This window comes from Anoplopoma fimbria, chromosome 12 (genome assembly GCF_027596085.1).
Source record: "Anoplopoma fimbria isolate UVic2021 breed Golden Eagle Sablefish chromosome 12, Afim_UVic_2022, whole genome shotgun sequence".
NCBI lineage: Eukaryota > Metazoa > Chordata > Actinopteri > Perciformes > Anoplopomatidae > Anoplopoma > Anoplopoma fimbria.
The window spans coordinates 15449582-15472164 of record NC_072460.1 but is presented as its reverse complement, the minus strand read 5'-3'; the positions used below and the strand labels follow the sequence as shown (position 1 = coordinate 15472164).

Here is a 22583-nt window from a genome sequence, read left to right as displayed (position 1 = left end):
CGGGGCTGAGTGGGAGGGTTTCAGCGCTCCGCTCCGCTCCGCTCGGATTGACAGCTCCCTCCTCCCCCCAGTGTAGCTGTTAGCTCCGAGGCTGCACCACGGGCTGCTTGAATGGTTCAGCAAAGCAGAACTAGGATGCAAGTAGTATAAAGAAACAGAGTTAACGCCACGCACTCATTTCAAAGATAAACAGAAGCCACGCGGGGTCACGAGGTAAGACACGCACACAGTTAGCTAGCCAGCGTGCTAACACTAGTCCGCTTTGCTGCCCTTGGATTAGTTAGCAAGCTAAGTGCTAACTGGGTTATTCCAACCGGGCATGCAGCGTTAGCTCCGTGCAGGCTAGGCTAACAAACATGGATGCTGTGAGTGTCCCTGTGATGCAGCGCCTGGAGATTATCCGCTTTAACTCACGGGTTTGATTCCCGAGCAGACCGGTATTTTCTAGCTCGGGCTGCCAGTCACGAACCGGGAGCCCTCCGGTAGCTACAGTGTGTGAGGACAGGTGGACGGTGCATGGGCTGATCGATTTATATCGATTATTGTGGGTCGGATTTACAGTTGCTCAGGCTGTGAGAGAGACACCAGAGGATAAATCCGGATTTGTAGTCTTGTTACCAGCTGTGTGTGTGTGTGTGTGTGTGTGTGTGTGTGTGTGTGTGTGTGTGTGTGTGTGTGTGTGTGTGAGATCTCCTGTCTTTGGTCCTGTTGGAGAGACAGGTGCAGCTTCCCTTTGAAGTCAATAGCATGTCCACACAAATAGCCAAGCTGTATCTATAGATGAGTAGTCTAAATGACAGCACTTCTTATTACTGACATAGCTGGCTATCAAAAACTGTCTGACTGGCTGTGTGAGAGTTAATGCCTGTTTATGACAGTAGATGTTCAAGACTTTGTTATACAGTCACAGTTTTGTCTCTCATTAACTGCAATTGTAATCTTTTTAATTCCACAGCAACCCAGCCCTGCAGTATAAGTCATGGTGATGTGTGTGTTTTTTTTGGGGGGGGGTTTTAGCAGGCATTACGTCAATTTATTCACCTTTTTATCTCCCAAGTCTTTTGCCATAACTATTCATTAAACCTTTTGTTTGTTTTAGTCAAAAATGATCGAAACATATTGTGTGTGTCTCTATTCTGAATTTTCAGTTACTTTGTTGTATTGTTGGAAGATTTTAGTGGAACAATCCATTGTAGTGGTGTTGGTGTAAATGTGCTAAACATGTGCAGTGTCACTTATTTCCAGCGTATGACTGCTTGTGAATTCTTTTTTTTTATTATTTCTTCTGGGAGCGTGTCACTTAATATAACTGTCAAACCAGCAGGAGAATAAAATGAAATATAAAAACAAAACCACAAGCATTAGCATGGAGTCTAAATCGGTATAAGAGTGCTGATACAGGACAGGTTTAGAAACCAAAAACATTTTTTTAAAATACTATGAACAGCACTGTCATTAAGATGGCTGTCGGTAAGAATATCTTGTATAAATCTAGTCACACACAATAGTTTCTACTACTGAAAAAACACTTCTAACTAATTAATGAAGGCTCCGATCAGTACTGAGCATCAGATCCATAACTTATTGAAGTATTGATACTTTGTGTTTGTCCTACCAAAATGATAATGGTCTGGGCGATACCTTGATATCAATACCGCAATAATATGTTATGGCTGACTATTGGTACTTTTACAAAATAATTACACAATGGGATAAATAACAGATACTCATCAATAAAGTGGATATAATGACTAAGTGGGTGAAGGAAAATAATAGAGTAGCATGATTTGCTCATTGTTCTTTACTGCAGCCTTTAAAGCCAGAAAAAGACAGTGATGTTATGATATCCCAAACTAAGACGATATCTATCTAGTCTCATATTACAATATGCCCGAGTATACAATCTCACAATGGCTATACTTGTCCAGATACTGTAAGCCTTTTATCGGGGTCAGTGCATTTACAGAGACACAGGCAGAAGGTTTTTTATCAGCCATGGTAGTTCAGCCTCGGGCTACTCTGATTTTAGAGGCGTGACTAGTGATAACCTGTTCATATGCTTGATGTTTTCATTAATTTAATGCTTAAATGATGCATAAATTGCATCAAAGTGGCTCCACTGTCTCTTAAACATTTCAAATCTGAGTCAGCTTTTTTCCCGTTCATGTACAACATGTTTACCAAATCATATTATTTTTCTGAGTCAGCTGCTCTGTGTAAGGGTTGAGTGCAAGGCTTGATGGTGAGTGAGGTCATCAGTGTGAGGTCATCAGTATGAGCTCCACCACTATTGGTCATCAGTGAGTCATTGAAAAGCCATCGTAAAATCAAATAAGGTTACACTTAGCTGACAAACCAGCAGCACATCAATAAGGGAGATTATCACTGCAGCTACACTGTGACCTAAAATGGGAAAATAGTGAAATAAGGTAAATTCACAACTCTCTGTATGTACACTACATGTCCACATTGACCCATTCACACACATTCATACACTGATAGCAGGTCGCGGGTCTAACGCCATTGTCAAGCCGTTGACAAACGTTGTCAGCTGTGCCCTTGAACCAAGGAGTATTAATAACAACAATGGAACCTGGTAAAGACTTTGTCTTTTTACAAAATAGAAACTTGTTTCCATTCTTTGTTTAATAGGAATTTACCTAACTTATTTCCTAACTCGAGTAACTTGGATTGGCTGTGTGCTGCAGTGTGACAGTTTCATGTCAGAGTGTCACTGCTGTGACACTTGAAAACCTAAAATTATCCCCCAGCTGGGATTCCTACTTTGGTGATATTTGTATCCCCACATAGAAGGCTGAAGGGTTCGTATTCAGTCTCTGACATTAGATTCAGAGGCGTGTTAGACAAACTACGGCATGAACCGCTTGATTCATTATTGATTCATTATAATTTTCCTCTGCAATCAATGAGAGAGAGAAAAGTCCAGTATATATTTTTATTATACAGTGAAATGCTCCTTTGGTGTTATCTTTCAGTTTTTAGTTTTTTTTAAGCTTCATTTGATACTGTCCTAATGCAAAATGCTTACTCTAACATCACATACTGAGGCCTGACCATAAGTGCATCAAGAAAGAGTGCTGCTGGAAGGAGTCTTAAAACCCGGAAATGAGTTAGCATGTTGCACTTCTGGTTCCCCTTGGTCTATATGTCTGAAGTTGCTTTTTGTTAAATGCCTGAAATAAGGTCTGTGGTAAACACAAGCTCAGGAGATTTGAATTATTTGAAACAATTTTAAAGCTATTAAGTGTTTCGCCCTCTTCTTCAGAGAAACACACAGATCCCCTGAATGAAAAAACACATACAGTTTTTTAAATGGGAACCAGTGGCTGCTGATGGTCTCAGGTCATGAGTCTGGTCATGATGACCGTGTCCTATACAGGATGGTGCAACAGTCCTGTGATCACAAGTCACATGAGGCTGTCAAATGTCAGATTCACTTTCCTTTTTCCTGGGACTTCACACTTCTCCTTCTCTTTCCCACCCTGAGCCTATTCCCTCTCTCTATCTGTCACCCCATCTCTGTGCTCCTGACACAACCGTCTCCACCCTCCACCTCCATCTACCTATGTCATTCCAGCTTCAGCAGCCTGACTCCCCCACCATTTTTCTCTGTCATTCCTCCCTTAAATTCAACATCAGATTTGCCCTGGTGGATCATGGGTGTTTTCTGTATAAAGTACTAACTTCCTGAATATTGGGACAACCAAAGCTGCGATGCGAGAGTTTCACAGCAAACTTGTTTATTATGTTAAAACTCAATTTGTCTTGGGTCTCTATGGAACAATATCTTTTAGAGGTGCTGGTTTCACAGTTACACCCGAGCTGAGCTTTTGTTAATTACTGAGCAGTCAGACATGCTGTGCCTTGCCCGAGGGCAACTCGGCTATAGCTGTGTATATATGGGATGATGTTTTGCCATTTATTTCCTCATCCCAGTTGTTTTAGGTATTTAACCTGACAAATTGTTGAAATTACAACTTCCAAATATGTGTTTTATTTGTGAATTTAAAGACATATCTAATTTCAACTCTAATTTCGTGGACTGCAAACATTGATTAACCAACTGACGTGAAGAGTGACTGATGAAACAGTTTTTTGTTAATAAATCAATTTGTAAATTTGAAGTTATCACTAAATTAAAAACTGTATAAACTGTGCTCAGTGGTCATCACTTAATAGATAAAGTAATGTAAACATAGTAGGGCTGAACTTTATCGTATGCTACAATGCCTGCAGTTTGCCTCAGTGATTTACATTCATACTAGTCATCTATCCTATAATATTAGCAAGCAAACGCACAAGTCAAGACAAGGATTAAGATAGGGAGGCTGTAAAATTTCTTCAACACCTTCACAGGGATTATTTCTTACTAACAATAATGGTTTTATCTCCAATTAATGTAGGTTGTCTCAACAGAGATATTGCTTGTTAACAGCTTAACAAAGTGCAAATGCTCACCTAGTTTAGTGACGAATAAAGTAACGAGTACCAGTATAAAGGTCCAGATTAATAGGGTATTGTGTTTTAAAATTTGGTGATTTGTTATATAATAATCCATAATCCTTTTTATAGTTGGTTAGTTATTGATAACAAGGATGTTCTGTTACACCAATGTGAGTTCTGTGACGTCCCAACCCTTCCTTCTTTGATATATTCCTTGTTGCAGTCAAAGAACACATAAATAGATAAATGTATACATTCCTAGGTTGCGCTGTATGTGGATGACATCAGCTGATAGGAAGTTCAAATGGACCCAAGCTGTTGCCTAGCAATTCAATTCTGTTGGAATGCTCTATACAAAGTGTCTGTGCGAATACAGTTTTCCCAGTGTACCTGAGCAGAGTCATGACTTTAATGCTTTAATGTCTCTGTCAGTTCTAACCACAGTTGGAAAAGCGTAGACTGATCATCTTCTGTCAACCAGCAGTTCTGCTGTTGTTCATGACTGATGAAGAAATAGTAGTGTTTATGTTTCTAACCAAACATATGACAACCTGTGCAGCTGTTTTATTTTTATTCACACTTTTATGAATGACAATTCTTCCGTCGCCACTTCTCGGCTCTGACACAGGAAGAAGTCCTTCCTGTGCTTACTCTGATATAAAGCTCTGACTGGCTCAGTTATTTTTCCAACTGCGAAGTGGACAGTGATTTAAATGTCTTGACCTAGTTGTGGTAATTCCGTGCTCCAATTTGAAATGACATCGTTCTCACAGGGCAGGGAACCAAACAATAAGAGCAAATCATTTGTTTACATTTTTTTTTTTTCGTGAGAGTTGAGTGAATAAATACAGCTGCATCAGTGGTTAGTTTCCTTCCCTGCGTGCACGTGTGTGGCAGCTGTGTTTACTGTGTCAGTCGTAGTAGCATTGAGGTTTCATTACCATCTATTGATTTACAGGCATGAATGGCTTGTGCGTGTTTGTAACCTGATCTCAGTGAATAACAATCACTGCCTGTCTGTCTGTTTGTCTCTGTGTTTTTCTGTGTGAACTAAGCCTAATTTTTATTTTATTATTACTATAATAGCGCTGCAACTTACTATTATTTTCATTCTCAGATCATTTTCTCGATTGACGGTTTAATTTTTGTGTCGAACGGTCAGGAAATAGGAGGAGAAAAGGGCAAGTGAAGCATAAACTCCACTTGAAGGAAAGGTGGTGTTTGGAAATGCAATAGGTGACAGAGCTGAGAAATGGAAAAGGTAAGAAATGATGGAAATTTAAAGCAATGACATGAAGTTATAATAGTAATAGCATGAGAGGACAGAGAAGGAAACATCACCTGAATATGAGGAAAGTGAGGGGAGAGAGCAGGGAGAGGGACAGGTGGAAGAAAATGTGATGATGGCAAGAGGGATGGATTAGAAGTGTAAAATAGATGTGAAGTGGATGAGAGGGAGGAAAAGAAAGACAACAGCAAAGAAACATTGGCACATTAGAGGAGAAGCTGCAGATATGGATAGAAAGCTGGATGGAGAGAGGCAGTGCTGTATTTTTATCCAAGTTTCAAATGAGGCTCACATTTTCTCCAAAGCCCAGAATCTTTGACGTTAATAAAATACCTTGGACATTTTCCCCTCAGTCTCTCTGACTGGACCAGCAAATGAAAGGTGCAAAGTTCTATTGCTGTGGAAGTACACCAAAAAGTATAACAAAAATAGGTTTAAAATGTTGTTAATAATAAAAATAAATATTTTTGGCTTAAAGACTGTTGGTCAAAAAAACTAGCGAGGCCTGTTTTGGAGACATTTCACATTGGCCATTTTGACGTCACTGTTTTGTGATGGCATTCCCAGTGTTTGTTTTGCTGTTTTTAATTCTGTTGTTGCACACAGGACAATTGTGTGTAAATCTAAATCTGGAATTTTTATTCAATTTGGGAAATTTGATACATTCTCATTTTAAACCTTATAAATTAAAGAGCAGCTGATGACAAACAGGGGGAATTGAAAACAAACTGATAATTAATGAATTTATTTGAAATAAGGCTGAAACTTTTTTTTAAAAATAATTATTAATCTAACATTATTCTGCAGATGTCATTTGTATAATGACAATTAATGTGTTCATACTCACGTGAGTGGGCAGCAGTCAGCCCCGGGAACAAGGCCACTCCCATTGTCAACAAAAGCAGTAACATACGTACAGCACACATCTTACTTTACATGCTAGTTTCTAGTCTTCATCACTACAGCATGATATATTAACTTTATAAATGAATGTCCTATTTAGACTAAAATAGGCGATAAAGCAGGGTATGCTTTAGGGCGTGGCTACGTTGTGATTGAAGTTGTTCGTGGTTTTTTTATTACAGCTTTAAACCTCCCATAATGTGTTTTTAGTTCATGCAATTTATTTGAAACCTTTTTGGCAAGTCCCAAACCGATGGGTGACATCGCCAGGACCTCATCCACTTCCTGACTGTCATGGTGCAGGAAATAAAAGGTTTTAAAGCGTTTTGATGCAATTGTTGCGCTGTGTCCGCAAGGGCCTTTATTCTCGATCAGTTCTTTTATAAAAAAGACCGTTTATAAAAGTTAGAGCTGAGCCCTGTTTATGCTTGTAAGAGTTGCAGCAACTTCTTTAGAACAGTTTTATTTAATTTCAGTCAGTCGAACACATCTCTTGCTGTACTTAACAAAAAAATCCTAAAATCAACTAAAACATCCTTCAGTATAGTTTGCTCACCTTTTGAGTTTGGTCAACAAGGTTTTAATGTTTGCTTCTCACATGGGACCTTTGACATGAACAACAAGGATGCAATTTTTTCTGTCGTCTAGCTGTTGGTGTGTGAGCGAAGTGACAGATTCAAGATTCATAATTATTCCCAAACATTTAACATAAACCCTTAATCTGTTGATTAACATATTGTAGAAAGGTTCTGTGGGGACTGTGGCACAATTTACAGTTGAAAATGAACTTCTCAGTACTCACTGGTGGGCAAAATATGTAATGGAGTCATTCTTTTAAATTGCATCAAAGATATATTTTCTGCATTGCAATTTGTGTTACTTATTGACCAACATGAACACCAATTACAATATATTGACAATGAAGCATGTGGCATGAAATATCTTACAGTGATAGCCCATAAAAAAGAATTTGCTCTTATGAAGGTGTTAACAAATTAATAAATAAATGATACTGTAGCGAATGCTAACATATATGTCTAAAATAAAACACGTTGGTTTGTTGAGACTCAACATTGATTGCTTCTGCTGGTTTTAGCCACCGGTACAGCAGATTCACTCTCTACTCAGAACAAACAGAGTTGTCTGTCTGAGAATAACTCATGAGAAGTAAGAGACTATTATCATTATTGCAAAATGAACCATGACAGGGTGAGAAACAAGAACAGTGCATGAAAAGACTGATTTGGACGTTGATTACCATGGTTACGGTCGAAGCTTTGAAGCATTTGGCTCAGCCTTAAGGCAAACTACCTTTTTTCGCAGCAGTCTGTTCTGAAATCTTCAAACAGCAAAGCTCAAATCTCCCCTCTGTAAACAAAGCCTGCAGTCGCTGAATACTAACACATGAATGGTTTACATCAGTGCTTTTTGCCACATCTTTCTATTTTACTTGCTTTTAATACGTTCTTTCATCTGCTTTCAAGTTCCTGTCTCAAATTGTCCTTGTCTTTTTTGAGTGTTGTCATCACTAGTTTATTTTTTCTTCTGAACTTTGCATTGTAAGAATATGAGTGTTGCTGGATGATGCAGGAACAAGGAGGTTTTGATTTATGTGTGAGGGCTGCAATATGTTTAGATTTGTATGCCATTTGACAAGAAATCGCTTTATTGGCACAGATGAAGCCTAAAAGACGTAGTCCACTGCAAATGTAAGAGAAAAATATTGTGGGTAACGGCTGCAAATCAATATGCAAGATGGTTGTATGGTAATGGTGAATTATGGTAAAATAAATTATCTAAAATATTCAGTATTATGAAATATATTGATATCACAGCTTAAAGTATTGTGATAGAATATTGTATCCATATGTCCCACTTTCTAGTCTTTTTTTTTTTTTTGCTGCAGTTGGAGTGAGAACCTTCATAAAAGGATTAATAACAGAAATGCTCCAGTTCAGACCAAAACAACCTGCTTTATCAGATGAAAATGTATGCAGAATTGATAAGCATTACACACTCACTGAAAATCCTTTGAATGAACAAAATCTGTTTAACAAAAAGGGGGGGCCCTCAGGTGTTGAACGACACACAATTTCAGTCTCCCACTCACACACACGTTCACACTCTGAGACACAGGCCATATGCTGTCACCCTCATTACACCGTGTGCTAAATCTTTCCAGTCCGTTTGTTCATGTGAATGGCCAATTTGACTTACATGAAGAAATGTCATTGGCATGCAGGCTGAAGTAGACAGACTCTTTGGTTCGGGCTCAATATGGTGGTTGGGTGTGATTATTCACCACACACGCACACACACACACACACTAGTGCCGTCTTTCAGTTTGCTGATAATCCCTGGAGTACAGATGAGACGCACTCATTGGTTAATTCCAGTCAGGTCGGTGGTGAATCTGTGTTGTGACTGGTTAATCAGCTGCACAGCAGTGGGTGGGATTTAGGGAGGTGTTAAATCAATGTCTTGTCAGGGAACTGTTGTCTGTTGTCGAGGAATTGTGGGGTTGCCACAGCGGCCATCTGGTGCCTCATACGGCTTTAGAGGGACTAACGTAGACTTTGAAAATATGTTTGGCAGCCTGGTGTCTCATTTGAATTCAAACTATTTTTTTTTCTTTACATTCTTCCGAAAAGGACGCCTTTACGTAGTTTATAGAGCTATGTTTTACACAAGCACTGTGTGGTAGCTTGGATAATAGCAAATTGTTACAGTAGAGCTAAAACAAAAGCTGTCTGTATGTAGTCTAACTGTTGAGCTCCCACATCTTAAAATGTATAAAGGGAGGCCTGGTCTGTATTGACAGGGCAGTCTAGCAGCAATCTAACAGCACCATACATTACATTCATATAACCACAATAACAAAAAAAAACATTTTTTGGGGTGATGGATTCATAGATTATGACGACTCGAATTTAAAGCTCATTTTGAAAAACCCAATAGAAGCTTTGTATGTAAATAAAAATTAAATTAAATTACTTTCGGTACAGCCCTACTTTGCTATCGTAAACATTTCTGTTGCTGTTCAAGAAAAAATATATAGTTTGATTTAAAATTTAAATAAATTCTAATCCTGTTCTCAATTTATTATTTTATATATATATATATATATATATATATATATATATATATATATATATATATATATATATATAATATAATATTAAAAAGCAATTATTTAGTAATGATAAAGAACCATGTACCAATAAGGAGTATTGATAAGAGTAGTAGTATCAATAAAATCCTACGATACCCATCCCTCCTTGCTGTTTTCTCCCTTTTTTCAGTGAAGCCTGGGTGTAACTAAAGTTGGGTAAGCAAGAGGCAACCATCAAGTGTAATGAACTGAGGGATCAGTTAAGGAAAAACACACTCCAAAAAAAACTAAACACTTAACTTTTAAAAGAAAATACTGCAATTACTGCTTGAAGTACGCTTATCTGGTCACACCACAGAATGTGTAAATCACTGATGGGAAGCGTGTTCTCATTACTATATTGAGTCCATGAATCATAGTGTGATAATTGATCATCAGAAAGGTGCAAGTCTTTCTGGTGACGACAGGTATGCAGCTTATTTTCCCATGTTGTTAATTTAAGTCTCGCAGTCTAGTCCAAGTGAATGTGTGGAGCTGAATAGGCTTACTGTGGTCTCTAAGCCTGCTCACCCCCATACACCTGCTGTCTGACAGGGTTATAACAACCAGAGGGTTAGGGCTCTGTTACTGCCCAGTTCAAAGCTCAGGAAGTGGATTTCCCTTAGGACTTAAACACTTCAAATCTCTTGTTGTAGCAAAACCGTTTTGTACATAAATAACACATTTACAAATACATATTTGTAGTTTTGTGAGTATTTGCGCAAATATTCACATGGTAAATAATCATCTCTCTTCCTGCTTGAAGTTGGTTTATTTGCCTGTTGTCAATGGTTGTATTGCGTTTGTTCTTGTCTGGTTGAATTAGCTTATCATGAAGCCTGCTGTACATAAGCCCTGTAGACCCACATAGGGTGGATTAACTGTTGTTTTTCATATTATCTCTGACCTGCAATACCCTCCATGACGCTGATTTCCTTCAACTATTTACATGTATTGCATCAGGCTTTTACAAGATGATTTAGCATGAATACTTGTATTGCATAACATAAGCTTCAACTCCAAATCCCCAACATTTTAAGTGAGCAACACAACAGCTACAGCAGCTTGGACAAGAGAACAGTTACCAGTGGCTATTTTCCACACTGAATATACTTTAGTCCAGGTCATAATTACCTCTCTAATATCAATTTTTCCTTCAAACAACTGTATTTATTCACCAACACTACATTTTACGAGATTACATGTGAACACATTATATAACACGTTATAATTTACATCACTAGTGCTGCTAGAACAGTTTTTTGACTGCAGTGAAAATGTTGTTTTTTGAAAGGCTAATATCAACAAATATGGATTGAAACTGAATGTATTGTTAGATAATGTTTAGATCTATCTTCACTGGCCTCATGATATGATTTGAATATGATTCAACAATTCTCGATGCATCTCAATGTATTGCATCCTCAGTTGTCTATATTACTGCCCCTGGCTACTTTTTCAAGAATTACTAAAAGTCAGATAAATCTTTACTCCCTTTTTATTTAGAAAGTGCTTTCAATCATTCTCATAGAATTGTTTCTGTGTGAGCCACCTCAGTACATAAACATAATAAAATCTAAAGATTTATCTTTCTGCAGTGCATTACAGGTGTGCTGTAATCTACAAATATAACGTTTTAACAAAGCAGCTCTAAGGCAGGGGACTGCATGCCTTTTGCATGTCACACTGCACGAATTAGCCTGGAATCTAGCGGACTTCAGTCAGTTACTTAGTAAGTTGCTTAGTGAGCTACCTTCCTTACTCATAGCTCTTCTACTCTTACTTGGCTTAAATCCGACAGAAAAACACCAAGGATGAGTTTTAGCCTGCACCACTTATATCAAGATATCTTTTGGTATTGATCATTTTGTCCTACCGACTGGGCCCACCTATAACTGTTTGAGATAAAGTTATCGGTTTACATGCATGTTCAAGTTAAGTTTAGTCTTATGTGTGTTACAAAACCAAAACTAAACACAGACTGAAATTTGGTATGTGTGTGTGTGATGTTGTGTGTTTCAATGTGGATACTCATTAAATCTGAATAGAGACAGACACAGCCCTCAGGTTGGGGTCTTCACACAGATTCCATGAACTGCCGAATGCTTTGAGAAGGCACACCCAAGTAATCTTGCACACTGATGACCTACTTTATTTAAAATCTGTATACTTTGTTTGGGGCGTGCACAGACTGCATCATATGGTAACCCGTCAACAGTACAAGTGAATGTCTTGGGAGACCAGTGACTTGCAACATGACAAGCTGCACTACTAGAATTTTGTATACCATGAATTTAGGGTGGTAACGCAGAATTTTAATCTTAAGTGTATTAGTTTAGTGTCAGATAAAACACAAACTACAAAGAATTTAGCTTTTTTTTCTTCTTTTATGTTACATTTTAATTATTTAGCAGACATATAACTGCATAGTATCTTAATAACTCAAAATATATGGTGACTTAGACAGCCATTAAAATCCACAAAAGTAAACTTTAGGAGGTCTTGAGGTCGAGAATTGGCGTTTCAGTATTCCCAGAATATCGATCTATGACCCCATTCACACCTGACCCCATGCAGAAAAAGTTAATGAACACTTCAGGGATAGCCTGTATGTGTGAAAGGGACTTAAGATAAGGGTTATTGTGTCACGTGATATTTATGGTGGCAAAGCCATTAAGCAAAGTATACTTTATTGTTTGTGCCTTCAGTGGAGTCTTACGTGCTTTTGTGTTCTGTGAGAAATGTATGGACATGATGGACATGTGATTTAAGATTCATGAACATGTTTGTTGCTGTATGTGAAAATGCACATTGTCAATTATTTCAGAACAAACTGCTAATTATTATTTAGTGTACTAGTTCTTAGAAGGTGAACCACAAACAGCAGCTGCTACTTTACCGGTCAGTTAATTACCTTTGACTGCTCTCACCTACTTCCTGCTTCTTTACTACAGTCTTTCTATTTGAGCAGTCACCTCTTGCTTACTGCAGCTCCAACACAGTTGACTTACTGGAAACAAGAGGTTCATTCAGGACACAGATTATAAATGTCTCTGCCTTATACACCTGCCTGGCTGCATGAACTTGGGTTACCCTGGTTTATCTCATTTATTCCTTTCTCTTTCTCTCCACAACACACCTTTAAATCCCTCAACACCATGAGAAGAAAGAAGCTCCATGAACATGCAGCTTAACCAAATCAGTATAAAAGATGCTAAATTCTTCAGGGTGTGTTCTGGTGGTGTGTTTTCTAAAAATCAAAGTTTCTACATTCACACAATTGCTCATGAAACTTGACATCCTCTATAAAAAAGAGAGACAGTCTTAATGAGGCCTTATGTCCCAAAGCAACTTGTTTTGATTTGAACCTATTAGTTGACCAACTTCTTTGTCCTCTTCTCTTGTTTTTTCTTCCTACCTGACAGGTGAGAGGCTGAGCGAGCGAGGGTGCGAGTGAGAGAAGGAACGAGAGAGAGACAGAGAGAGAGAGAGGCCATGGAGCAGCAGAGACAGAGATCTCTCTCCACATCAGGAGAATCGCTGTACGCCGTGCTGGGAGTCGATAAGACCGCAACGACAGATGACATCAAGAAATGTTACAGGTGTTTGTTAATACCCACACCATCATTTACTACAAGAGTGTGATACAACAGCCTCATAGTCCATCTTTGGTATTGTTGTTTTTAATGTAGTACCACTAGAGGGAGTCAGACACTGCTTACATTAGAAGTTAATTTAAGTAGTTGCATGTTGACGTAACTTTTTCTTTGCTCTCCTATTGGTGCATTCAGCTTTTTAATGACTTTTAAATGGTGAGTTTCAATAGGTTTTAAAGATATCAAATGTTGAGCCCTAGTATGAATTTAGGATGTGGTGAGTGCATTACTATTTGTATCCGGAATAATAGAGAGCGAGAGAGAGAGAGAGAGAGAGAGAGAGATATCAATTCCAACTCCAACCTTGGTAATGAAGTTATATTTCTCACTGGGTTGTCCATGTTTTATTAGCCTAAATAAAACACCTCTGTTAGAAGAAGTAGACCCACAACGTCAAAAAGATCTGCAGTCCCATATTACCGTAGCCTAGTATAAGTGCAGTCTGATTCTTTTAGCACCACGGTTGTCTATTTCTTATGAAATCTTAACTACACTTTTGACCTCGTGGCGTTTTACGTCGAGGTCAAGGAAGAGTGATGAGCGATTCGACTGCAATCACAATTTTAGCTGTGATAAAGGCCTATAGAATTTTTTGATGAAAGACCAGCATAACACAGAAAACCTTGCCAACCTTACCTTTTCATTCTCTTTCTTTTTAACAGAAAACTAGCATTGAAGTTTCACCCAGACAAGAACCCGGACAACCCGGACGCGGCTGAAAAGTTTAAGGAAATCAACAACGCGCACTCAATCCTCAGCGATGCCACCAAGAAGAACATCTATGACAAATACGGTTCGCTGGGGCTCTACGTCGCAGAGCAGTTCGGAGAGGAGAACGTCAACACCTACTTTGTTCTGTCCAGCTGGTGGGCGAAGGTAGGATGGAGACCAACGTGTACATTCTGTCTTTCTTTATGATTTACTTTAAGTGAACTCAAAGTGATGTTGGCCTTCCACGTGCTGGTGTATTTAACTTAACATTTCTTGTAACTACAACATGTTTGCTTATATGAACTCCAGACAATATCCAGAGAATCGGGTCGGAGTTACCCTTTCACACATAATGTTGTGTAGCACAAAAAAGAGATTGTCCATGCCAGGACTAAAGACATGACGCAGATAAAACCATGGTCATGTAGCCAGTTTGTAATTTAGTAATAAACAATTAAGTCTCTTGCCATTCAATATTATACAGTTTGTTCATTTTAATACCAAATATACAATGTTAAAAGTTAAATAAATATGTATGCTACACGATAATAGAAGTATGCTTCAAATAGACCCTGCTGGTGATTGCTATCTTGCAGTATTGCTTCAAGTGTTTGCCCCTAAAAATCCTGATAGGCTCACCCTTTTTTTTTTTTTTTCTCAAAAAAAGCCTAAATTCCATCCACTGTGTTTGAGTGCTGTAAAAGGATGAAAATGCTCAAAGGGTAGTGAATACTTTGGGTTGGCACTATGTTTTTGCTTTTCACAGCACATAACCTGTGTACAGAATAACACATTTGGAAAAGACATTATTCTCAGTATCTGCTACTCCAGTGTATAATCAGGATTCAGCGTTAGTGGTTTGTGATCTCTCCACTGCTGCTCTGCAGAGTCCTTCATCAGGTCAGTTGTTTAACTCTTTCTCCTCTTCATCCCACAGGCCTTGTTTGTCTTCTGCTGCCTGTCGACAGGCTGTTATTGTTGCTGTTGCCTGTGTTGCTGCTGTAACTGTTGCTGCGGTAAATGTAAACCCCGGCCGCCAATGGACCAGGAGCCCGAGTTCTACGTCTCCCCCGAGGACCTGGAGGCCCAGTTGACCGCTGACGAGAGAGGTGAGGGCATTATATATATATATATATATATATATATATATATATATATATATATATATATATATATATATATATATATATATATATGTGTGTGTGTGTGTGTGTGTGTGTGTGTGCCACTTTAAGGACATTTTAATAACAGTTAAACCGCTGTACGTCATGCTGTCATAGCCAGTAGGGGGCGACTGCTCTTAAAAAAAAGATTATGAGAAAATGCACCTACTTCTGACCAGATTTATTACCTCAGTTATCATTGTAAACATGACTTAATTGTCGTAAGCACTAGTTTCAAGTCTTCTTCATTATAGCATGTTGTTCATTTAGCAAATTATGTTCCCATTTATTATCAAATAGACAATAAAGCAGGTTATGCTTTAGACCAAGTTATTTTTCATTGGACTCACGGCTAGTTTTTCTGTTTGTTTTTTTATTTGTCTTTTATACTTTTTGGTTCTCATGTGTTCTAACATGTGTGTATGCGTTCGCATGTGTGTTCTCCCCAGATGGCGGTGAGCCCATCATGATGCAGCCGTCCTCAGCCACAGAAACCACTCAGCTCACCTCTGATGCCCGCCAAAGCTACAGGACCGACGCATACTAGACACCGGACACACACATACACACATACACACATACACACATACATACAGCTCACACCTGACAGTTAACCACAGCTATAGTATCAACCAATAACACCCACCCACACACACACACACACACACACACACACACACACACACACACACACACACACACACACACACACACACACACACACATACACCAGCAAATACTAGATAACATCTCTCTCAGCCCAAACTTTTACCTTTAATTCACGTTAATTTCTAATTAATGTGGAGTGAGGGGAGAAGGAGGAAAAATAACACGAAAATAAAAAATATATAAAAACGATTCTTTTAACACTGGTTAGGCAGAATGCCGACAACACGAGCGATCCTGTGTTGTTGTTTTTTCTTCATCTTTTATCCAGAGTAACATTTTTCTTTAGAGTAACGGATGAGCTCATAGTTAAACTCACATTAGGAGACTAGCATTAAAAATATCTGTCATGTGAAAGGCTGTCAGAAGCACAGAAGGGGAAGCTTTCCAAAACACAGAGGCGCATTAACTTGTTACATTACAAGCTGGTTTTACCCGAAAGAGGTATGCTCAAAAATTGTGATCATTATAATTGTTTTATTCTATTTCAAAAATCATGAGAAAGAAAAAGCATTCAACTTATGAATTGTGCCTGGTTGCAAACTCTAGTCCGGAGTTTGTGGAGCAGCCATATGGCAACAATAATTCACCAGTTTAAGATGAATACGGACAGAGATAATAAACACTTAAGATATGCAGTGACTCTTCACAATAATGCTTCTTTTAGGGGGAAAGATACGGTGTCATTGACGGCGTGTCTACACGGGAGGCGTTTCATTTCTTGTTTTAAGTATCTCTATACAAGTGTAAAACAACCAAATGTGTATTTTAACACTTTATAATCTGCGTGACGTACATTTACTAATCTACCCATATCAACTAGGGTAACAACAGACTGTTCACATGAAGCCCAAAGGTTATGATGCACACTGTACGAGTGACAGACTTTGTACACAGACACACAAGGCTCTTCTCAGTTTTGTTTTTGGGTGCATCCTCGTCTCCGCACTCCTCCATCCTCCTGCCTGTAACCCTGAAATCAATCTCCGTGTCCTTTTTTGAGGTATAAAACAGGCGTGACACAAAGCCGTGCCACACGTCAGAATTAAATGACGTTGCTTCAAAATGTAGGCTCCAAAATACGGTTGTGTCCTTTTGTTGAATGCCTGTTTCCTTGTCTCATCTCTCCTTGTGTGTCTTCCTTCGCTCGCATTTTAGGTGAGAGGGACAGGGACAGGAAGTGAGCGAAGGAATTGAGGAGGTACAAAAAGAAAAACGAGAAGACCTTGTAGTAGAAACAATATCACGTCTGTTGTGTGTTTTGGATTTTATCCGACTCTTTTTTTTTCCTGTAGAGACTACAAGGAATTGCCATTTCACATATTTGCCAAGTGGAAATTTATGCAATGCGTTCCAGGGAAGAGTTTTTGACATGTCTTACTAGTGTTTTAACCTTGATGTCTAAAAATGTTGTTCTTCATATACTCAGAAACTGCTTGTGGATGAGAAAAAAGCTGTTTCCTTTTAGCTTGTGAGGAAACTCTCTTAAGGCTTCTCTCTCGGCCCAAAGCTGGAAGAATGTCAGTGATCCCGTCTATGTGTTCAGTTAGGAGTTTAAAGGACTGTGGGGTGCCGTGGCTGTTTAAATATCCAAAGAGGTCAATACTCCAGCAACACTTGTTGTGTAAAGTACAACTTTATTGCAAGAGCAAAGTGTTCCTGCTTATGACCACGATCAGGGTAGTTTATTTGTCCTCAATACCCTTGTGAACATCAAAGTGTGCCCTAATGTGTGGGAAGAGCAGCTCTCACTTAAATAAATGCTGTCCCGCTGGCATAATGTACCCTCACAATTGAAACAGTTTGCTCACTTAGATCTGGTTCAACAGGTTTTGTGCCTCTCTATTCTGAAGTAATTGTAGGTTTTATAAGTTTTGCTGTTGCAAAATGGAAGTGAAAAGGTCTAATTAACATCCTAGAGAGATCCCTTCACCTTTTTTTTGCAAGTATGGCATGCAGACACTCTGAGAAAGTCAACTTCCTCTGTCGTCCAGCACAATAATACTGCGTGATTAATCGTAGAAGTTTTCAGCCAGACAGAAACAGCTTCCTTGAGGAAACACCCGACTGAACAGATACCTGGAAATCCACAGCAGCCAGCAGACGAATAGTTCTGCTAAATGTTGTCTGTGACGGGTTTGTTACTCTACTCCCTCACAGAAAATCCTGCTTCTTTGAGAAGTCTGAAAAGGTCTAGTAATAACTAACTCCTATTATGTCTTGAGAAAGTTATCATATTGCTTCATTTTCTGAGTAGTAGCAGTAATAATTTGTCACGTCACATGTTATTAACGCTACTCCATTGTAGATTTGCCACGCTCCTCTTCCTCTTCCCCTCACTTCCTTCTTTTGTGTTTTAACCTTGATCCACTTTCTCTTCCGCACACAAAGGATTGAGTTTGGAGAGCTGTGTGTGTGCTGTGGGAGCCAGTGTTATTAGTAGAGACATTACAAAGTACAATATCGTACATTAGTGACCTCTTGGTTTCCTCCAGACATCTAAACACTGATTCAGCCCACTATTTGTGTGTTTTTAGTTTCCAATTTGTTTTGTGAGAAAGTAAAAATGCTGTACATGTCGTTTAAAGTGTATGTTTAGATTTTAAGTCACTGTATTTCAAGTTGAACACTTTTTTTTTCTTCTATTTGTCTCTGTAGAATTGCTTTTCATTGTTTTTTCTTTTCTTATTTATGTTGTTAATGAAGGGAGGATGTTGAAATCCAAAGTCTTATTTGTTGATGTGGCAGCAGTTTTGTAGATTATATAATCCTGATAGCAATGTAAGGGCAGTTTACAACAACCAGACTGATTACGTAGCGTATAATTGTCCCATTTTATTTTTATTTTTTTGTAGATTTTCTTTATTTGTCAAACACAAGTAGCACTCCAGCTCTGCTAAAGTAGGAAATACAGGAACATTGTGGTTGTTTGTGTGAACAGTTAGATTTTTGTTGTGATTGAACCAACCGGGCTAATTTATTCAATATATTTCCTTCGATTCCTCAATCAAACACTTTGTTCATTATGTATTTATACATATCATGAGACGGTGCAATATGAGCTAAATAATTCTCTCCTATTCTCTTCCAAACGTCCTATTGCAAATTTCAAAGGTTTCAGGGGATCTGCAGGTTCATAATCATAAAAGAAAGGTTCTTAAATAGCCGAGTTTGAAGCCAAAAGAATAGAGCTAAGAGTAAACACAATATGTATTGTCTGCTAAGGTAAACACATTTTAACAGTTCAAAACGGGCTGCTTATGTCTGATTTGTATTCCTTGTTGTAGTATTTAAGTTTGGTATTCAGGTTTTGGACTCCAATTAAGGATTAAAATTATGTTTTTAGGAACCTTTTAAAGAGTTTTTATGAAACCTGAAGATGCTCCTTTGAAATCTGATTTCTCTTGATTAGTTGTGTGCTTCATGTCATGTGTTCACTGAAATGCCACACTGTTAAAATCCCTCCTTTCCTTTCTTGTAATTTTTCCTCTATTGACCAAACATGCAACAGTGTCTGAGTGAATGCGGGGTTTAAGACTAGAAACTTCCACTGTTAGATCTAAAACAATGACTAATTAATAACAAGAACTGATGTCAGTGAATACAGCGACCAGATGAAAATGATATCGAAGCATTATTTTATTTATTTCATTTTTCTTATGTTTTTAATACTCAGTTAATAATTAGCTTGCGTGTCGAGGGGGATGTATAGAATTTTAGATGTGAACCTATTTGACAATGATGTGGCAAAATGACAGACCTGCTGTATATACACGCAGTGGCACAGTACATAGAGACTTAGAGGTTTTTCTGTTGTTAGCATGGACTGATGATGTTTGCATCTGCACAGATGTGTGGGTAAATGAAGTATATGATGCACTGTTGTAAAATAAATGTTTCTGTTGCCACAGAGCCTCTTTTCTCACAGTGTCTTTGTTTCTAACCCTTAACCCCCACATTTGTGTACAAACTTGTAGTCAAGTTGCTGTGTCAGTTGAGGCTTTATATAACTTTTGTCATATGCCGTAGTGCTCCACAAGACCTGGAAACAGAATGTGATGTGTTCAATTGGTGGAATTCCTCTTTTAAATGAGATCTCTAAGTGATAGTCACATACTCAATCCAGAGTCAGCTTTAAAATGTGTCCTTATTGGATACTTTTGTATTATTATCGTAACATGTTTGACTCTGCACTTGCTTTATTTCATGAAATGTTTTGTTGAATGTTTTAGCATAGATGGTATAATTAAAGTTAAGTGTCTACTGAAATCACACAAATGCAGCATGTAATATGAAAAGAAGTGGGCAGAAAAGATGAAGTTAATGTGAAATGGGTCTCACTCTTCATCTGTAAAAAGTGGCAATAGTCATATTGTGAAATAAATTGACGTGATAAACGATTCAAAATAAAGTAAAAAATCAAAACAAATGAAATGTTAAAGTTACTAAAAGGAATATTTAACTGGTTATAAAACAGTCTCAATGTAATACTGACACCTCTATATGACCTACAAAAGTAAAGGAGACAATCTGCTGGAATATTGGCCATTTCTTTATAATTATTCTTAACACCTGTCAACTGATTTACAGCACACAAGTTCACCAGAAACTCCTTCAGCTCACATTCCAGCAGGGCCTCCGGTAGTGACCAGCCGACCGCCGACAGACACAGATCCGGTTTCGCTGCCACCTTCAACTTGCAGTTGGAGCTCCGGCACGAGAAGAAGAGCTCCTCACCTGGCCGGGAGCAGAGCGTCGCCTCGCTGCTCTGCTGGTCCTCGCTGGGAACCAACAACAACACCATGATGCTGGGGGTTAAGGCCGTAATGCTGGAGGGGAGCACGAGAGAATCAGGACTAAGTGGGGAAGACAGTCAGACCCTGCTGAAATTAATATAGAGGTACCAAAGGGACTCGTTTGCTCGGAAACATCACTGCTTTTGTCCACAGGTACTGCCAAGATCACCACAAAATGAAAGTACCTTGTAGAAATTTAAAGCATAACAAAACTATACGCCACATTCTCGGCTAATTATTCAGACTTTAATTTTCTATAAACATGACATTATTATTGTTTTCTTGTAACCTAGGAACCATTAAAGAATTGACCAAACTACACTAAACTACCAATTTAGCTGTGTGCAGCAGATACATCAGGTGAAATGAATTGTGTCATTGTCATATTCCCTATCCAAGACCCCAAGTTAGTTTATAATTTTGTCCTGAATTAGTAGTTTTGTATAGTTAAGATTAAAAATGATGATTCTATTTACTATGATATATGTCATAGTACTTATGCTGTTGAATATTGCATAGTTGTGATAATTATTAATGTGTTGAAAGATTTTATTTCATGCATCACAAACTTTAAAAATAAGAAGTTTATAAGAAAAGCAATTTACCCCCCAAAAAAGAAAACTGATTTGAGCAATTTAACCAGGAAAAAAAAACACATTCCTGGCTAACTATCCAAGCTAAAAAAATTCCTGTAGATACCATGTTCAAATATAAAACATATCACAAACAGTATATAAACATACACTACATATAAACAGTGAATGAATGACAATTTAGTGAAACACTTAAAATGATACGTGTATATGTAAAGCAGAAAATACTGGATATAACACCTAAATAAAATTAACATATACAATTAAGAAAAGATTGATTTAATAAAATAATAAAAATGACCTTATATCTGCTTACAGCCACACTATAGTACGTTATAAGCCATGTATTAAATTATTATATTATGTTATATAAATGCTGAATAGGGACACACAAAAAGCAAAACACTTGACTTGAACTCAATAAATAGGTTGTACTGTGCATGGAAATATTGCTACACGTAGAGTTTGCCTGACTTTTCTGCAGTAGTCCCGTTAGTTAACAGTAATAAAAGTGTCTCTTAATTAATGTGGTAATTATTGGTATTCAAATTAAATGGCTACAGTTAGCACCTTCAAGAGGACAGTGAGTGTGTGTAACAGTAGAAAGAGCACAGCCTGCCATGGTCTTAATGCGTCCACATACCAGCCACTGCCTGATATGGTGTCTGTGTGTGTGTGTGTGTGTGTGTGTGTGTGTGTGTCTTGAGATTATTTCAGAGGCACTGGGCTGAAACCTGACGCCCCCCAACTCAGATCAGTCCTCTCACACAGACTCACACGTTACTGTGGATGGTGAGGAAGCTGCGAACAGACAATCACAGCAGTCACTACTTGTTTGGAAGAAGAGGAATGGGAAGTGAGTTTTGGAAGAGCGAGAGAGAAGGTGTGTGAGGAAGAGGAGGACGAACAAGGAAGAGTAACTGGAAGGCAACAACGTAGAGAGACTCCCTGTCCAAGCAGATTTTGTTTAAGCGTTCGGTGTCACAGGAGCTGAACTGGAGAGATCACAAACTGACTGCTGCTTCTCTTCTCTCCTCAGATATGAGACGTTTTGTTATTGAGCTGGTTTACTTGGATTTGACTTTTATTAACCTCAGCTTCAAAATGGGGGGTTTTTTCACTACATAACGGGACATTGAAAGTTTCACCAAGGCAACGAAAGCCTGACTGAACTCAAACTGTCTGTCTGAGT

General features: G+C 38.3%; 1 protein-coding gene across 1 annotated transcript; it reads left to right on the top strand.

The window, feature by feature from the left end:
- Positions 1–10: 10 nt before the first annotated feature.
- LOC129099560 (dnaJ homolog subfamily C member 5-like) lies at positions 11–19915 on the top strand. Its single transcript, XM_054608833.1, has 5 exons — positions 11–213; positions 13232–13408; positions 14125–14338; positions 15111–15282; positions 15786–19915. The coding sequence occupies exons 2-5, from the start codon at positions 13302–13304 to the stop codon at positions 15881–15883; spliced, it is 591 nt and encodes a 196-aa protein (XP_054464808.1). The 5' UTR covers positions 11–213; positions 13232–13301; the 3' UTR covers positions 15884–19915.
- Positions 19916–22583: the final 2668 nt, after the last annotated feature.

Excerpts from the sequence above, each read along its gene's own strand:
- LOC129099560 (XM_054608833.1), top strand. The coding sequence starts at position 13,302 with ATGGAGCAGCAGAGACAGAGATCTCTCTCCACATCAGGAGAATCGCTG. Across the intron at positions 13,409-14,124 it reads GACATCAAGAAATGTTACAG|AAAACTAGCATTGAAGTTTC; the intron begins GTGTTTGTTAAT and ends TCTTTTTAACAG. Across the intron at positions 15,283-15,785 it reads GTTGACCGCTGACGAGAGAG|ATGGCGGTGAGCCCATCATG; the intron begins GTGAGGGCATTA and ends TGTTCTCCCCAG.